We start from the raw sequence: 14,356 nt of genomic DNA, 5'->3' as shown, positions 1-14,356 counted from the left end.
ATCTTTAAAAATTAATTAAAAATATAATAAAATTTAAAATATATATATATTTTAAACAAATCATTTTCGTCGTGAAAAATGTTGGCAAAAACTCGAGCAACCACGTCATGAGCTAGAATTCGGAAACTCGATCTAAAGAGTATGATTCTCTAACGAAATCTAGGCATGTAGGGCCGCAGGCCAAGTGATTTGTGGAGTCGTGGACGTGTTTGCTTGCTCAATTATATACACGCTTTGACAAATATATATGCAGCCAAAGCATGGGACATCATTTGATCTTCAATGGCGTCCAAACTGCTCACCCTCCTCCTCCTCTTCTTTCACCCTCTCAAATCCCACAGTTCAACCCCACAAACACAATCTTGGGTCCAAGCCGGTTACTATTATGCAGGCAGCGAAATCGTCATTTCCGACATAAACTCCAAGCTTTTCACTCACCTCATATGCGCTGTCGCTTATATAAACTCCTCCACCTACCACCTCTCCATCAATGCCTCCACCGAACAACTATTCTCTACCTTCACCCCCACTGTAAAGCGGAAGAACCCCTCCATTACAACGCTTTTGTCCATATGGGTTGGCAGAGAAGACTCTTCAACCTTCTTTTCAATGATCAACCAGTCCTCTTACAGAAATTCTTTTATTCAATCTTCTATACGGACAGCTAGGCTTTATGGGTTTCACGGCCTTGACCTTTGTGGGGTTGTGCCAAGCAAAAGCTCCGACATGATCAACTTGGGCACCCTTTTGAACGAGTGGCGAGTTGCTGTGGATTCTGAGGCAAGAAATTCCATCCAGTCACGGCTGCTCTTGGTCATGTCCGGTCGTTACTTGCCAGCTTTGGGTTCAGAGAGTTACCCAATGGAGTCGATGCAAAGGAACTTGGATTGGTTACATGTTAAAGCGTACGATTACTACGTGCCTGGAAAGGACAATGTCACGCACTTTCATGCGGCATTGCGTGGACAATTGAACGGGGCTAATACTGATGATGGTATAAAAGAGTGGAGGAGAAGAGGTTTTCTGCCAAGCAAGTTGGTTTTGGGCTTGCCTTTCCATGGCTTTGCGTGGACGCTGGTGAAACCCCAAAACAATGCAACGGGTGCACCGTCGACGGGTCCGGCTGTTACAATGGACGGTTCCATGGGCTATAAGTTCATAAAATTCTACATTAGAAGCTATGGTTATGGAGCGGCTTCAGTGTACAATGCTACTTATGTGGTCAATTCCTGCACAATTGGGCGGACTTGGATTAATTACGACGATGTGGAGGCCATTAGAGCTAAGGTTTCTTATGCAAAGCAGAACGGTCTGCTTGGTTACAATGTTTTTCAAGTCGGCAATGACGACAACTGGGTGCTCTCTAGAGCAGGTACAAATTCAATTCAATTTACTACTTGGAATCCATCCATATGGTCTACATTAGGAAACAGAGGTTGAACATCATGACAATCAGGTCAAATTTCATAGGGTCCATGCTTAGGTTTCCTTTATTTCAAAAGTTTAAGCTCATTTAAATTAGTATTTTAACACTCCTCTTCATGTATGGACTCAAATTCTCCTTCAACAAATTATACCCAACATGTGAAATATTTAACCGAAATTGGTGGTAAATTGTGGAATTGCCATGTTGAAATCAGAGATGAAGAAAAGGAAGAGAAAATAAAAGAAATTATCAATGAATGTTGAGTGGTATGTATAGACGTTGTAAGGGAACAAATGAGCATAATTATAAGGATTAATTCTCTAATTGATAGCGCATGTTATGTGGTTGATTCTTTTCCTTACTGGGAGAAGCGCTTTGATTTGTTGACTAGTGTGTCTCGCTTTCCTTAAAACTTATGCTCTTGCACTTTCCACATTACGAGCGTGACACATTAGAAAAATAGTTAATGATGGTGAAAATGATAATGGCCTCCTCTGCCCTGGCTCCAAATATAAATTTGGTTTTAGGCCATGCGAAGTTTATTGTAATATTTTGGTTGCCAAAAAGCTTGTGTGTAAATTTGATCACACCCATGTATTCTTATCATTATATTCTTGTGGCCATTTGCACATATTATGCATCCTGTCAGTATAGAGAACTTGAGGGCATCTTGTTATTCTCCCATAGAACCATAATTAAGATGTTGAAACAAAACTCAATGAAAATATGATTAGAGATCCTCGTTAGACATTCAAATGAATATAAATGAATTACCTTTGCAGCTCAAGAGGAAGGTGAAGATCAACATAAGAAGAGGCCTTCGTTGTTAATAATTCTGCCTACAACTGTTGCAGTCTTGCTTATACTGAGCTTCATGATATGTTACTTATGGCGGAGGGTAATCAAGTCAAGAGGTAATTCTAATTTTTCAATTCTGAGACCACCATTAACCATGAAATGAAGAACACAACAACCATATAAGAGGTGGAGATACTAAACATCTTTCGCTTATGTTTCCTAATGGTTGCAGGTTGTGGAGAAAGCGCCAAAAGATTATTATATAAAGTCAAAATTAAACTTTCAGCTCCTGAAGATCTTGACAACAATGCTTCTGATCTGCAAGAATTCAGTTATACTACCATTAAAGCAGCTACACAAAACTTTTCGAGAGAGAATAAGCTTGGAGAAGGAGGATATGGACCTGTTTACAAGGTAACATTCGGCAATTGCATCCATTGCTCAATCCTGTGTGGCAGAGTCCAATTACATAACCAAAAGAAAAAGAAAATGATGTCTGGTGATATGAAATCATCGAAAAATATGGAAATTAGGATATGTTGGATCAGGAATCAGTTCGTTTTTCTTCAAACTGCATTAAAAGGTTCCAAACCTTTTATAAATTTTAATATTCAAAATCCTCTCAATCTAACTTTAGTGTATTACTTTTCATAACTTACGCACCTAAATGGCTAACTCTGTATAATGCATGCTTGACACCTCATATATCTTGAGTTCCCTTTATACGTATCAGTGTAAATTTAAGCCAAATGCATATAAGCAACCCTATATATAGCTCCAGGAGATTATCATAGTTAATCCTCAAATGTTTAGGTGGAGTCTTATGCTTCTAACATTGCCTTCTGCTTCTAATTTCTTAATTCTTTTTGATGAGTGTATCTCTTTTTACAGCTTCATCTACTTTCTTTTTCACTTCATTCAAGTTCCCAGATCCTTTTTCTTTTCAAGGCAGGAATATACTTCACCATTCTTCTCAGAAAGATCATGATTGTTTGATTTACCTCTTTTCCACTCCTTGTTTCCTTGGTTCTAACTCTGAAAGGGATTTGCTCAATTATGCCACTTGTTCTAATTTATCCACGTTATACATTCTGTTCATACCTTGGAATGATTTGTTGCTAGGAAGAACTATGCTTCACTAAACAACTTTCTAAAATCTTCCAACTAACTATTTGCATAGGATGATACCACTTTTTTTGAGCCTTTCTTTTAGCTATCTTCTTTTCTCTAAACAAAGAGAGGCCAGAGGGTTGATAGCTGCACCACAAAAAAGGGGCCAGATAGTTGTAAATATGTCTGTTTGTGAACATTATATTTCCACTGACAGTGATATGAAATACTATTATAGGGGTGAGTGAATAACGATCAGTGCTATATGTGGCTCATAATACTCTATTTGGCTGATAATACTAACGATGAGTGTGGGTTTTCCTAGGGTAAGTTACGGAAGGGACAAGAGATAGCAGTAAAGAGACTTTCAAGAACTTCAAACCAAGGCCTTGAAGAGTTCAAAAATGAGGTCACACTTACCGCAAGACTACAACATGTAAATCTTGTCAGAGTTTTGGGGTATTGCACCGAGAGGGACGAAAAGATGTTGATTTATGAATACATGGCAAACAAAAGCTTGTATCTCTACCTTTTCGGTCAGCAACTTTTTATGCTTCCCATTTGAGTTCTATGCATACATGCAAGTCGTAACGTAATTTTGTACTAAAAAATTTAAATGGGTCTAACAATTTCCACAATGAGGTTTAAAGAGGATGACACACTCGTTTAAGCTTCAAATAATTAAGTAAAGGTAGACCCATTTAAGCTCAATGAGGTTTCTTGATTTGTGATTTTCTTGTCCCACACTTTCTAGTAAGTAACAAAGTATTAATTTAAATTGATGCAGATCCAACTAGAAAGTTTCTTTTAGATTGGGAGAAACGTGTTCACATCATTGAAGGCATTACTCAAGGGCTTCTATATCTCCAAGAATACTCAAATTTTACTATAATTCACCGAGATTTAAAAGCTAGTAACATACTTCTAGACAATGACATGAACCCTAAGATATCAGATTTTGGGATGGCTAGAATTTTCAGGAAGGATGAGCATGAAGCAAACACTGGTCGGATTGTTGGAACATAGTAAGTAAAGTTCCTTTTGTAGAAATCTCACATGTTTCCTTCTTCTTTTTTTGTTTTATTTTTTTCTAGTACTGATCATTTTCATTGTTACATGCTATATAGTGGCTATGTTCCTCCCGAATATGTAAGAAAAGGTATATATTCGACAAAATCCGATGTTTATAGCTTTGGAGTTCTACTTCTACAAATTATAAGTGGCAAGAAGACTGCATGTTATTATGGGACACATGAAAATTTGAACCTTTTAGAATATGTAAGTTACTTGGTAATACTTTCTATGATTATATTATGATCACTATTGTGGTTTAGGTTTATCGTCATTTGAAAAGTCCCTCATTTGTTCTATAACTAAGATGAGTAATTCTTGCAGGCATATGTGCTGTGGAAAGAGGGCAAAGGGTGGGAGTTTCTTGATCCATCACTGGATGATTTATCTTCTTCTTGTAAACTCCTAAGATGCATGGAGGTGGCTCTTTTATGTGTCCAAGAGAACCCTGTTGATAGACCTTCTATGTTAGAGATTTCTTCAATGCTCAGGAATGAAACTAGAGCCATCAACACTCCTAAAAAGCCTGCTTTTTCACTTCAAAGAGATGAAAATGAGGAAGAAAATTGTCAGTCGCAGGGAAAATTTTGTTCAGTCAATGATGCCACAATTTCCCAACTGGTACCCCGATGATACTGATCATGCAGTTGTATTGCTTTAGTTTTGCCATATATGTATGTTTAGTTCATCATTATCTTCATTCTTGTTCTTTAAAAATTAATTTCAAATAGAAAATACTGGTACCACGCCTCATAAGCTTTGGAGGAATGGGGGATAATGGGGTATCACTCCAAAAGCATTAGACATATCTACGGTATCACTCAAAACGGACTAGCCGAATATGCACTAATTCTTTTGGGGTGGTCAATTAGATGTAGCTAATACTTTTTCCCGAGTCATTACAAATGGTATCAAAACTATCTAGTAACATCATGTATTATTTGAGAACTGTATGATATGGCCCTGATAAGGACGTACGGGATTTAAGGGAGGAAGTTTATAACACTCCGGTCCCATATTATGAAGATGAAGAGAAGTCCACATAGAGTGAGTGGTTCATAAAAATAGTCATGAGTGTTAAGTTTCATATTGCTTAATTATTAAGTGAAACTAAGTTTTATAAAGAATTCTAAGAAATTTCAAAATAACTAGTCATTTTAAAGTGATGGTGCGGATGTGGCTAGCGCTTATAACTTTTTACTGGGTGTAAGCACTAGTCACATCTAGGGAAATAAAAGCCATGATGAAACTAATAACTCATAACACAAACAAGCAAATAAAGGAGGTGTAGAGACCAAAGATTTTAAACAAGAGTAATAATATAAACCACATTTTTATGTACAATTATTTCACAGTATTGACATACAAGTAGTCTTAATTAACCTTTGATTTTTTTTTTTTAACAAGTATTAATCTAATAGTCGGTTGAAATATCACGTCAATATTGTAAAATAAACATGTAATTTCTAACATTAATTTTTAAACAGAGTGCATTGGTCTCACCGTCCTAAAAAATGTGACAATTCCATTCTTTCCAAATACTCGACCTTAATAACTTTCTAAATGGCCTCTATGCAAAAGTTGTTCTTTACTTCCCATAAATTCATGAACATTGAACCCCAAAAAAAGAAAAAAAGAAAAAATAAAATTATCTTATATCCTCGTCACTAATTATTCGCATAAGAGAAATGCTTAACACATATATTTTATAAAATTTTATTACAAATAAATTATTAAATGTTTCCGTAAGTCTCATCCTTAAATTATCTTAAAAAAATTATTCATAAAACATAATTATTGTATTCATTACTAATTAAAATCCATCTCATATATCTTCATTGAATCACATACAAGTTTGATGAAAATCTTAAATCCTAAACTCATCTCACCCATTATTTCAACCCAAGTGCATCCACGACGCCCTCAAAGCTATCAAACCTTGAGCTCACCACATCCACCTTCACCCCAAGCCTCTCCGCCCCCGCCGCCGTCACCGGTCCGTGCGCTGCCACCACCACCTCCGGACACCTCTCCTTCACAAACTCCTCCCAATCCCTCCACCCAAACTCCCTCAAGCTCTTCAACAGCCCCTCCACCTCTGCGCTACTCGTGAACACCACCGCACCCAATCCCCGCCCTCTCTCCACCACCACACGCGCGCACTCCGCCCCTGCCCAGCGCGTCTCGTACGCGCTCACCCTCACCGGAACCCACCCTTTCTCCTCCAGGTCCCGGAGAAAGTCCGGGACCACCGGCGGCTCTGTGAGGCCCACCACGAGCGGGACCGGGCACAGAACCCCCCGGCAGAGCCCGTCCCCGAGCGCCTCGACCAAGCCGCTCGGGGTGGCGACCGGAGGGACCAAAACCCTAATTCTTTTAGCGTTTTCGCAGAGCTTGGACACGACGTCGTGGTCGATGAGCTCCGAGTCCTTGCCTAGCGCGGCGACTATGAAGGCCTCACCGCGGGGGGAGAGGAGGGGCTCGTTGAAGGCTGCGGCGGCTGCGGAGAAGGATTGGATGGCGGCGCGTGAGGTGAAGGCGAGGGCGGAGAAGGCGTCGAGGTTTGGGGGTGAGAGGTAGGGGATGAGGGAGTGTGGGGTGGCGTGAACGTGGAGAGTGGGGCACCAGAGGGGATCGTAGCCCTTGAGGGTGAGGAGGCGAGAGAGGCGTGAAGCGTAGTTTTGGGGCGTGGTGAAGGCCACGGTGGGCTTATTGGTGGTGGTGGTGGCGGCGGCGGCGGGGGAGAGCGGGGCTGGTGGCGGTGGGAGAGCTGGATTGTGCGTAGTCATGGTTACGGTCGTGTTTGATAACGAGGTTTCCACGTTAGTAGGACAAGTATTCTCCTTATAAATGGGGTTAAAGTGGGTATTCGAACACGTGGATTATCTGCTCGAATTCGTATCGCAGATGATAAAAGACTGAAAATGTATTTTCGTCCAAAAACTAACAATAAGAGAAGTATTCTCTTTATAAATACACAAAATTGGATTTGAATTAAAAAAAAATTTTCCCAATTAGGTTAAAAGACTCGTACTAATTTGGAGTGTACACGGTGGTTTGTTGAGATTGAATTGAGTAATGTTATATACTACACTAAAACTCACTTTAATACACTTTTATTTACTTGGGCTAATGGCAATCCGGTAAAATATGAGTGTAGAATATGAAAAATTTTAAGATAGTGAAGGCATAATTTTAGAAGCCAATCTTTTATTTCTCCACATTGTTGATCAATCTTTATTTCAAAAAAAAAAAAAGAAGTATTAATTGACATTATCATGTTAAAAGGGTGAAATAGTCATAAACTAAAAGTGTAAATTTTAATGTTACTCTAAGTCTTGGACGTATAACCATCACCAAATGGTGTTGATTTGTGTCCCCAGTAAAAATTGATTAACATTTATTGCCTTCGGGCTTCGGTAGAATGTAATTTTTTAATTCAGTCTATTAAATTGACACTACCCTTTCTCATACCAAGTTGGTCGATTGGTCAATGGCACGTGTTGCCTTCACTACATGCATTCAAAGGTCTGTAGCTGCAACTTAAGAGAAAAAGTCTATTAAATTAGCATTTGTTCGTAAAACAAGTAATTCTTACATGCAATTTTAATACGCTTAACAACTTATGACAGTTTAATAAACTAGGTTCTAAAATCTTTGTTGGGAATGCTTGAAGATTTGCTCTTATATGATCGGTTCTAAAAAGAAGAGGGACCACCTAATAATTCACTACATTATATTTCCAGTACAAAACAAAAATGTAAAAACCAATGGAAACTCAAAAAGAATCATCTCAAGCCGTGTTCGTCGAAGACTTGAAGTCTTGCAAAATTTCTCTATCTTCATCATGGGGTAGAAGAATATCAGGTACCACCTCAATATCTTCTGCAGGCTAATGGAATATGGAAGGAAGATAAATACTGCATGGAAAATAAGATAACGCAGAAAGGCAAAGAGGATATGAAGAAGCACACTGTTACCTGCCATAGTTGCAATAGTCGCCATAACAAAAAACCAATGATCATAACCAAGCAAAACAGCTTGCCTGCCCAAGCTCCACATGAGAGATACCTGGTGAACAATTTAAGCCCCTTGAAATCACCGAAAAAAAAAAAAAAAAAAAAAACAAAAAACTGAATCAAGTGTGTCATGGTAGCATCATCAAAGCGGGTGATTGCCGATTCAAGTACCAGACACTTACAGTATCAAAGAAACAACTTTAATTGGATCTTTGGTCCGCCAAATGAAGATTTTTGTTTTTTGATTATCCAGGTAATCACCATGATAGATGATCGATAATGTATGAACAACAAATCCATTTCAGTGGACTAATTCGCCTCGAAACACGAGCATCCAATCAAATGTTATCTTACCGTGAGAGTCGTTCGAGAAGACTTTGATTCGAGCATTTCAGAGCACGGTCATATACAATCTCTGTCCTTTTTGCAACATCATGCCAATTATAGAGCTTCTTCATCTATCAGCAAATAAGGAAACAAAATTAACAAATTGGCCACTGTATAAGTAGTCAAATTTTCATAAAGACCAAAGTCGATATTAAATGATGCACTCACACGATTGTGCATGGCTTGTGGGTCAATCTTGGGAAGTATAGATATTGCCTTCTTGATTGCCTGTACCATATCACTAGGATCTGGCTCCGCAAGTACAATCATGTCATCTGGTAGAACCTATGAGGACACAAGGGGTTAGCTAGACTAAAATGCTACCTAAAGATCAATGGGAACTCAACTATTCTAACAAAGATCTCATTAACAAAGGACTATAATATTAATCATATCAACCAGGTAGAGAAGAAACATCTCATTATACATGCCTCTGGGACACCTCCTACACGTGTACTGACTGTTAATAATCCACAACTAGCAGCTTCTAATATGGCTATGCAAAAAGCTTCTGTTAACGAACTGCCAAAAGGACAAAAATCAGATCAGACAAATAGAAGAAAAATACCATGCTAGGGTCATATTCGCTATTACTTATTTAAACTGATATTTGTGCAGGTTGAGAGATGCCACTAATTCTCTATTGTCTACAATTGTTAAGTTCTATTTGCAAATTTGGCAAGTGGATGCATCCAACTATAAGATGAACACATATTTTTGAATTTTACAAACAACCATAATTTCAAGTAAGTTCATCTAGTCTCCAAATCAAAGTAAAATTCGTCTCGTCGTAATTGGACTGAAAATATATAAATTTGAATGAGAACTTCCAAGAATAGATACCTGTTTAAGAATATATGGCCAGAAATCAAGACAGATCGTACTCGAGCATGTGGTACAGCGCCCAACATTTCAACTCGATCTTGGAGAGAATGCTTCTCCCTCATCTCTTCCAACCGCACCCGTTTAGGTCCATCTCCTCCAACAATGAAACGAACCTTAACATATCATTCAAATTAGAATAAGAGTTAATCTCTTTTTCCTTTGCCCAAACAATGGAATAAACCCCTAATCCCATAAACTGATAACCCCACCATAACAGGGTGATAAATCTCTCAATGAGATAATAACTGAGAATAAAAGAACTGAACAGACTCTAGTGAATAGTTGGATACGTAAAAAATCTGTGGACCTAATGAATCCCAGGATACGGGGTATGTCCACTGACATATAAATAGAGTTGTTTGAATTTTTCCCACTCACCATTAGGCGATGAAAAGCTCTTGTGCATGCAAAGATCTAACAAATGGGCTTGGGGGAACAATTTGGGAAGTCATACATCACCTAGTCAAGTGACGCTGACTCCATAATCTCTCATTAACTTTGGCAGTTGCTAATAGAGAAGCAGTGACCCACTAAAATGGTGGACATGGAATCAGGGGATAATTCATGCTACTTCAATATCAAAGAAGAAAACAAAACCAAGCGTAATGGCCAACAAGCATGAATAGAAATCCAATAAGAAATAATGTGCTTAAAGCAACTCACATTGGGATATATGCGGCAAACCTCTGGAATGACTTCAACAAGTAAATCTGCGCCCTTTCGATAAACCAATCTACTTATCACAACAATAACAATTTCGTTACCACTGGGTCTCTCCGCGGCAGGCTTGAACATAGCTGTATCAACAGCATTAGGTATAACAAAGACCTTTTCCGGTGGCAGACCTGAACGTAGCACAGTGTTTTCTTTGCTTGTATGAGAAACACAAATGGCCTGACTTACGTCTGCTAAAGTAAACTGCAATACCTTGTTCATGTGGATGCTTCCCACATCAGCAAAACCATACAGTGAATGATCAGTAAATACAACCTTGTACCCCATAGTGCGTGCGTGCATTAAAGCTTCATGGCAAAGAGTTGAGAAGGCTTGATGCCCATGAACCAACGATATTTTTTCTCGAATAAGGATAGTCCTTATAATTGGAAGTGTCCCATAGAAGGTTGGTAATGTATTCTGCATAAGAAATGGCTTCCATGGTACATAGTAGACTTTCAGGCCACCAGTCATATATCTGACCCCAGAACGATTTCCATAGGCATGAGTCATAACCACCACCTGCACAGTGAAATTAACGAAGTCTTTGTCATCAAGGACAATTAAAACTAAAATGGGAACTGAAATCTGATGCAGCTATTCAGTCGACAGCAGGCTTATGATATGCCATTTGGTTTGCAAGAAATTACCAGGAGGAGAAAAAGGAATCATTAAAAAGACAGAAGCTGGAAAATTTAAATTTTCTTCTGTATAATTTATGCAACAAACAAAAACAGAAAGAAAGTACAGATATGAGAATTTTTTTTTTAAAATTGTTTTATAGAGAGAATCTTCAATCTCATTTAAAAAAAAAATGAAAACAGAAGAAATCTTCAATCTCCTCTTTCCTCACTTTCTTTACAGATGGCTAATGAAAGAGCAAGTAGTTGACCAACAAACCAAATAACACTCTCTGACCTTGTGACCAAGCTTTAGTAGGCATTGTGACAGATAATAGATGTGACTCTCCACGCCACCAAAGTTGGGATAGAAAAAATCAGAGACCATCAGAACCCTATGCCTTTTTGGTTCACCCATTAAGTCATCACAATTGCCTGCAATAAAGTTAATCTTCTATTTATGAGATAGACAGTAATTTATTCAAGATACAACAACAAAATGAGGAGGAAAACTACCAGTACAGGAAACAAAAGTTATATCATATTCAAGATACTTCTAACAAAATTACTATGAGTATACATTATTCCAAGGCAATCTTCTAGGCAAGATATATCACTTTTAGCTCTTCATTTCTTCACCTTCTTCTTCTTGTTCCCTTTACCCCATTCTTTGTTTCACCAATGTCCATAGCATTTCTACCCCCTCACTAATCTCCCCCATTTCACAAACCTCAGAAACACTTCAAGCATAGATGAAACGTAACAATCTCATTTTTCTTCTCTCTCTCTCTGTATGCAATTTTTTTTCACTTCCAGCTGAAAACCTCATCATTATCCACATAATCCTCTACATCTACAGCCTCATATTTTTGTGGGTAGCACAACATTCACGTGTTTCCTAAAACCCATTTAGATTAAACCTTCCACAACTTATGTTACTGTCAAATTTCTCAATGCAAATCCGAAAACAACACACAAATATGCAAAGAAATTAATGGGTTCTGTGCAAACATTGTATAAACAAGACCACCAACGCATAACACAAAGATTTCTCGCAAACCCAAATTAGGCCCAACAGGGAAAAACGAAACAGAAAACAAAAAACGACGGAGAGAGTGATCCTCACCCAGCAGCCATGGAAGCCGAAATCAGGAGAGCTAACTGCTAACCTTTCTGAGAGGGATGAGAAATTTGGGGGCCTCTGGGACTTGGGTTTGGGATAGGAATTGAAATTTATTGGTTGTGTTAACTAAAAAGGTAAGTAAAGATTATTTGTTGTGAATTTAGTTAGCTGCGATAATTTGGAATTTTGGGGATTTTCTTAGGTGTGTCAAAATTCACCCAAATTTGAAAATTTTATGTATTTTTGCTACTTCACAAAATTTGGTACCCCATTCTCCTCTTTTTTTTTTTTTTTTTTTTTTTTTTTTTTTTTTTTTTTTAAAGCACGAAGGCATACATCTTGAGAATATAGGCACAAGACCCCCTATGCTCAAAGCTAGAAGGATCTGACTTAAAAAATAGTTGTCTAAGCAGAACACAAACCTTACAAGAACAACAATTAAGCTTCTTTATAATAACGCACACTCTAAAAAAAAATAGGGCCTATCTAGCAACAAGCCAACAAATATTATAGTAAAATTTGAACAATACAAAAACAGACCGTGACTAGAGAAACAAAAGAAATACAAAAACATAGCAAAACAGAAAAACCCAACCCAAGCCGACAAGGCGACAACCGAGAGGTTTTTTGTATCAAAACCGTGCAGATGGTATTTTTGAATTGGATTGACCCGCCCATCATCAGCCCATGTGTGAGCATGGTAGAAGGGTACCAAACACAAAACAACCCTTTTTCTTCCATAATAAAGAAAACCCAAACACAAGCATAAAAAAAGTTGGAGAAAAACTTTACTTACTCACAAATCTTTCATCGCTTTTATAATCATTTTTTAAAATTTTAAAAAGCTCTCAAGTTTGAATATTCAAGTTTAAAAAGTTTGCAATGCCACCTCTACTGTTAGAGTTTGTGGTTAAATCAAATAGTAAATAAGTGAAAAGTCATTTATACTTCTGTAAAAATTTAAAAATTATTATAATAAATAATTAAAATTAATTTTTTTTTTAAAAAAAAAAAAAAAAAAAAGTAAGCCGTGGAGCATATGGTCAATTTTATTTTATTTTTTTAAAACAAAAGAAACATGAGTATTTTAAAAAATTTCACATCATCCGTTAAAATTTAAGTGCATTACTGAGTTTTTCAACTAACGGAAGAATAACATTACAAACTTTTTAAACTATGATACCCAACATTAAGAGTTTTTAAACTTTAGATGTGTGATTGCATTAGCGATAAAACATAGGTAGGTAAAATTCCCCCAAATAATTTTCACATTTATGTCACATCTAAACACTTTTTCAAACCAAAACAAAAAAAATACTCTCAAAATATATTAACAAACATTGCCATATATTTTATTAGAGATATAATTATTTACCACATAAATATATAACTTTTCACCACCTTGTCTATGTGGCAAGGTGGTCCCCCAACTTATTTTATTTTTCAAAATAAAAAAACTTTAAAGCTAATAGGGGACCACTTTAACATATAGACAAAGTGGTGAAAAGTTATATATTTAGATGGTGGATAATCATTACATCTCATTTTGTTCTTTTGCTAAAAAAATAAATAAAAAATCTAAACTGATTAGTAGAGCTATATCAACAAAATGAAAATAATCAATTTCAATAGATTAAATTAAAAAAAAACTTTCTATTTAATTTGAACAAAAACTTTTATCTTTTTCCTCGGACAAAGTTTTTGTTCAAATTAAATAGAAATAATTTTTTTTTTTTAAAAAAATTTCTAATTAAAATCTTTTAATTAGAAAACTTTTGTTTGTAATTTAATAGAACGGAAACTTTATCTAATAATAGCAAGAATGTACAGTAACCGGCAATTGCAAGCTACCTTAAATTCTGATAAAAGATTCGTAAATTCACCCACAAAAGAATAGGAAATGTCACTTTTACAACTAGTGCACAACATGTTCACTCCCTCACCTCACATGAGGGTGGGACTCAATATGTGAGCCCTACCCTCATGTAAAGGGAGGAGTGCACATGCACTCTTGTAGCGCATAGCCCCAAAAGAATAACACATGTCACTGTGAGATGAAGAAGAATAAACACTTTGATATAAAATAATAAATAAATAAACCCAAGATAAGAATCTTACCTAATTTCAATTTAAATGAATTCAGGTTTTTTATTAAATTGAATAAAAAATGTTACATATTAAAAATATAATATATTACAAATAA

At 36.8% G+C, this 14,356-nt stretch overlaps 3 protein-coding genes across 3 annotated transcripts; 1 reads left to right on the top strand and 2 right to left on the bottom strand.

Annotated features, from left to right (window-relative positions):
• Positions 1-282: 282 nt before the first annotated feature.
• Positions 283-5,547, top strand: LOC133866364 (receptor-like serine/threonine-protein kinase SD1-8). The gene is made up of 7 exons (XM_062302873.1): positions 283-1,372; positions 2,209-2,340; positions 2,457-2,638; positions 3,660-3,870; positions 4,122-4,359; positions 4,462-4,612; positions 4,730-5,547. Exons 1-7 carry the CDS (start codon positions 283-285, stop codon positions 5,036-5,038), a joined length of 2,313 nt encoding a protein of 770 aa, XP_062158857.1. The 3' UTR covers positions 5,039-5,547.
• Positions 5,548-6,297: 750 nt separating this feature from the next.
• On the bottom strand, positions 6,298-7,194 carry LOC133866363 (uncharacterized). The gene has a single exon (XM_062302872.1). The coding sequence runs from the start codon at positions 7,192-7,194 to the stop codon at positions 6,298-6,300; it is 897 nt and encodes a 298-aa protein (XP_062158856.1).
• Positions 7,195-8,023: 829 nt separating this feature from the next.
• Positions 8,024-12,376, bottom strand: LOC133866490 (phosphatidylinositol N-acetylglucosaminyltransferase subunit A). Its single transcript, XM_062303029.1, has 9 exons — positions 12,157-12,376; positions 11,329-11,465; positions 10,360-10,932; positions 9,655-9,809; positions 9,243-9,333; positions 8,980-9,096; positions 8,779-8,882; positions 8,386-8,476; positions 8,024-8,297 (listed from the first exon to the last, which is right to left on the bottom strand). The coding sequence occupies exons 2-9, from the start codon at positions 11,446-11,448 to the stop codon at positions 8,199-8,201; spliced, it is 1,350 nt and encodes a 449-aa protein (XP_062159013.1). The 5' UTR covers positions 11,449-11,465; positions 12,157-12,376; the 3' UTR covers positions 8,024-8,198.
• Positions 12,377-14,356: the final 1,980 nt, after the last annotated feature.

The sequence above is a fragment of the Alnus glutinosa genome, chromosome 4 (genome assembly GCF_958979055.1).
Source record: "Alnus glutinosa chromosome 4, dhAlnGlut1.1, whole genome shotgun sequence".
Lineage (NCBI taxonomy): Eukaryota > Viridiplantae > Streptophyta > Magnoliopsida > Fagales > Betulaceae > Alnus > Alnus glutinosa.
The sequence above is the reverse complement of the archived record's forward strand: the minus strand, read 5'-3'. Positions and strand labels throughout refer to the sequence as shown.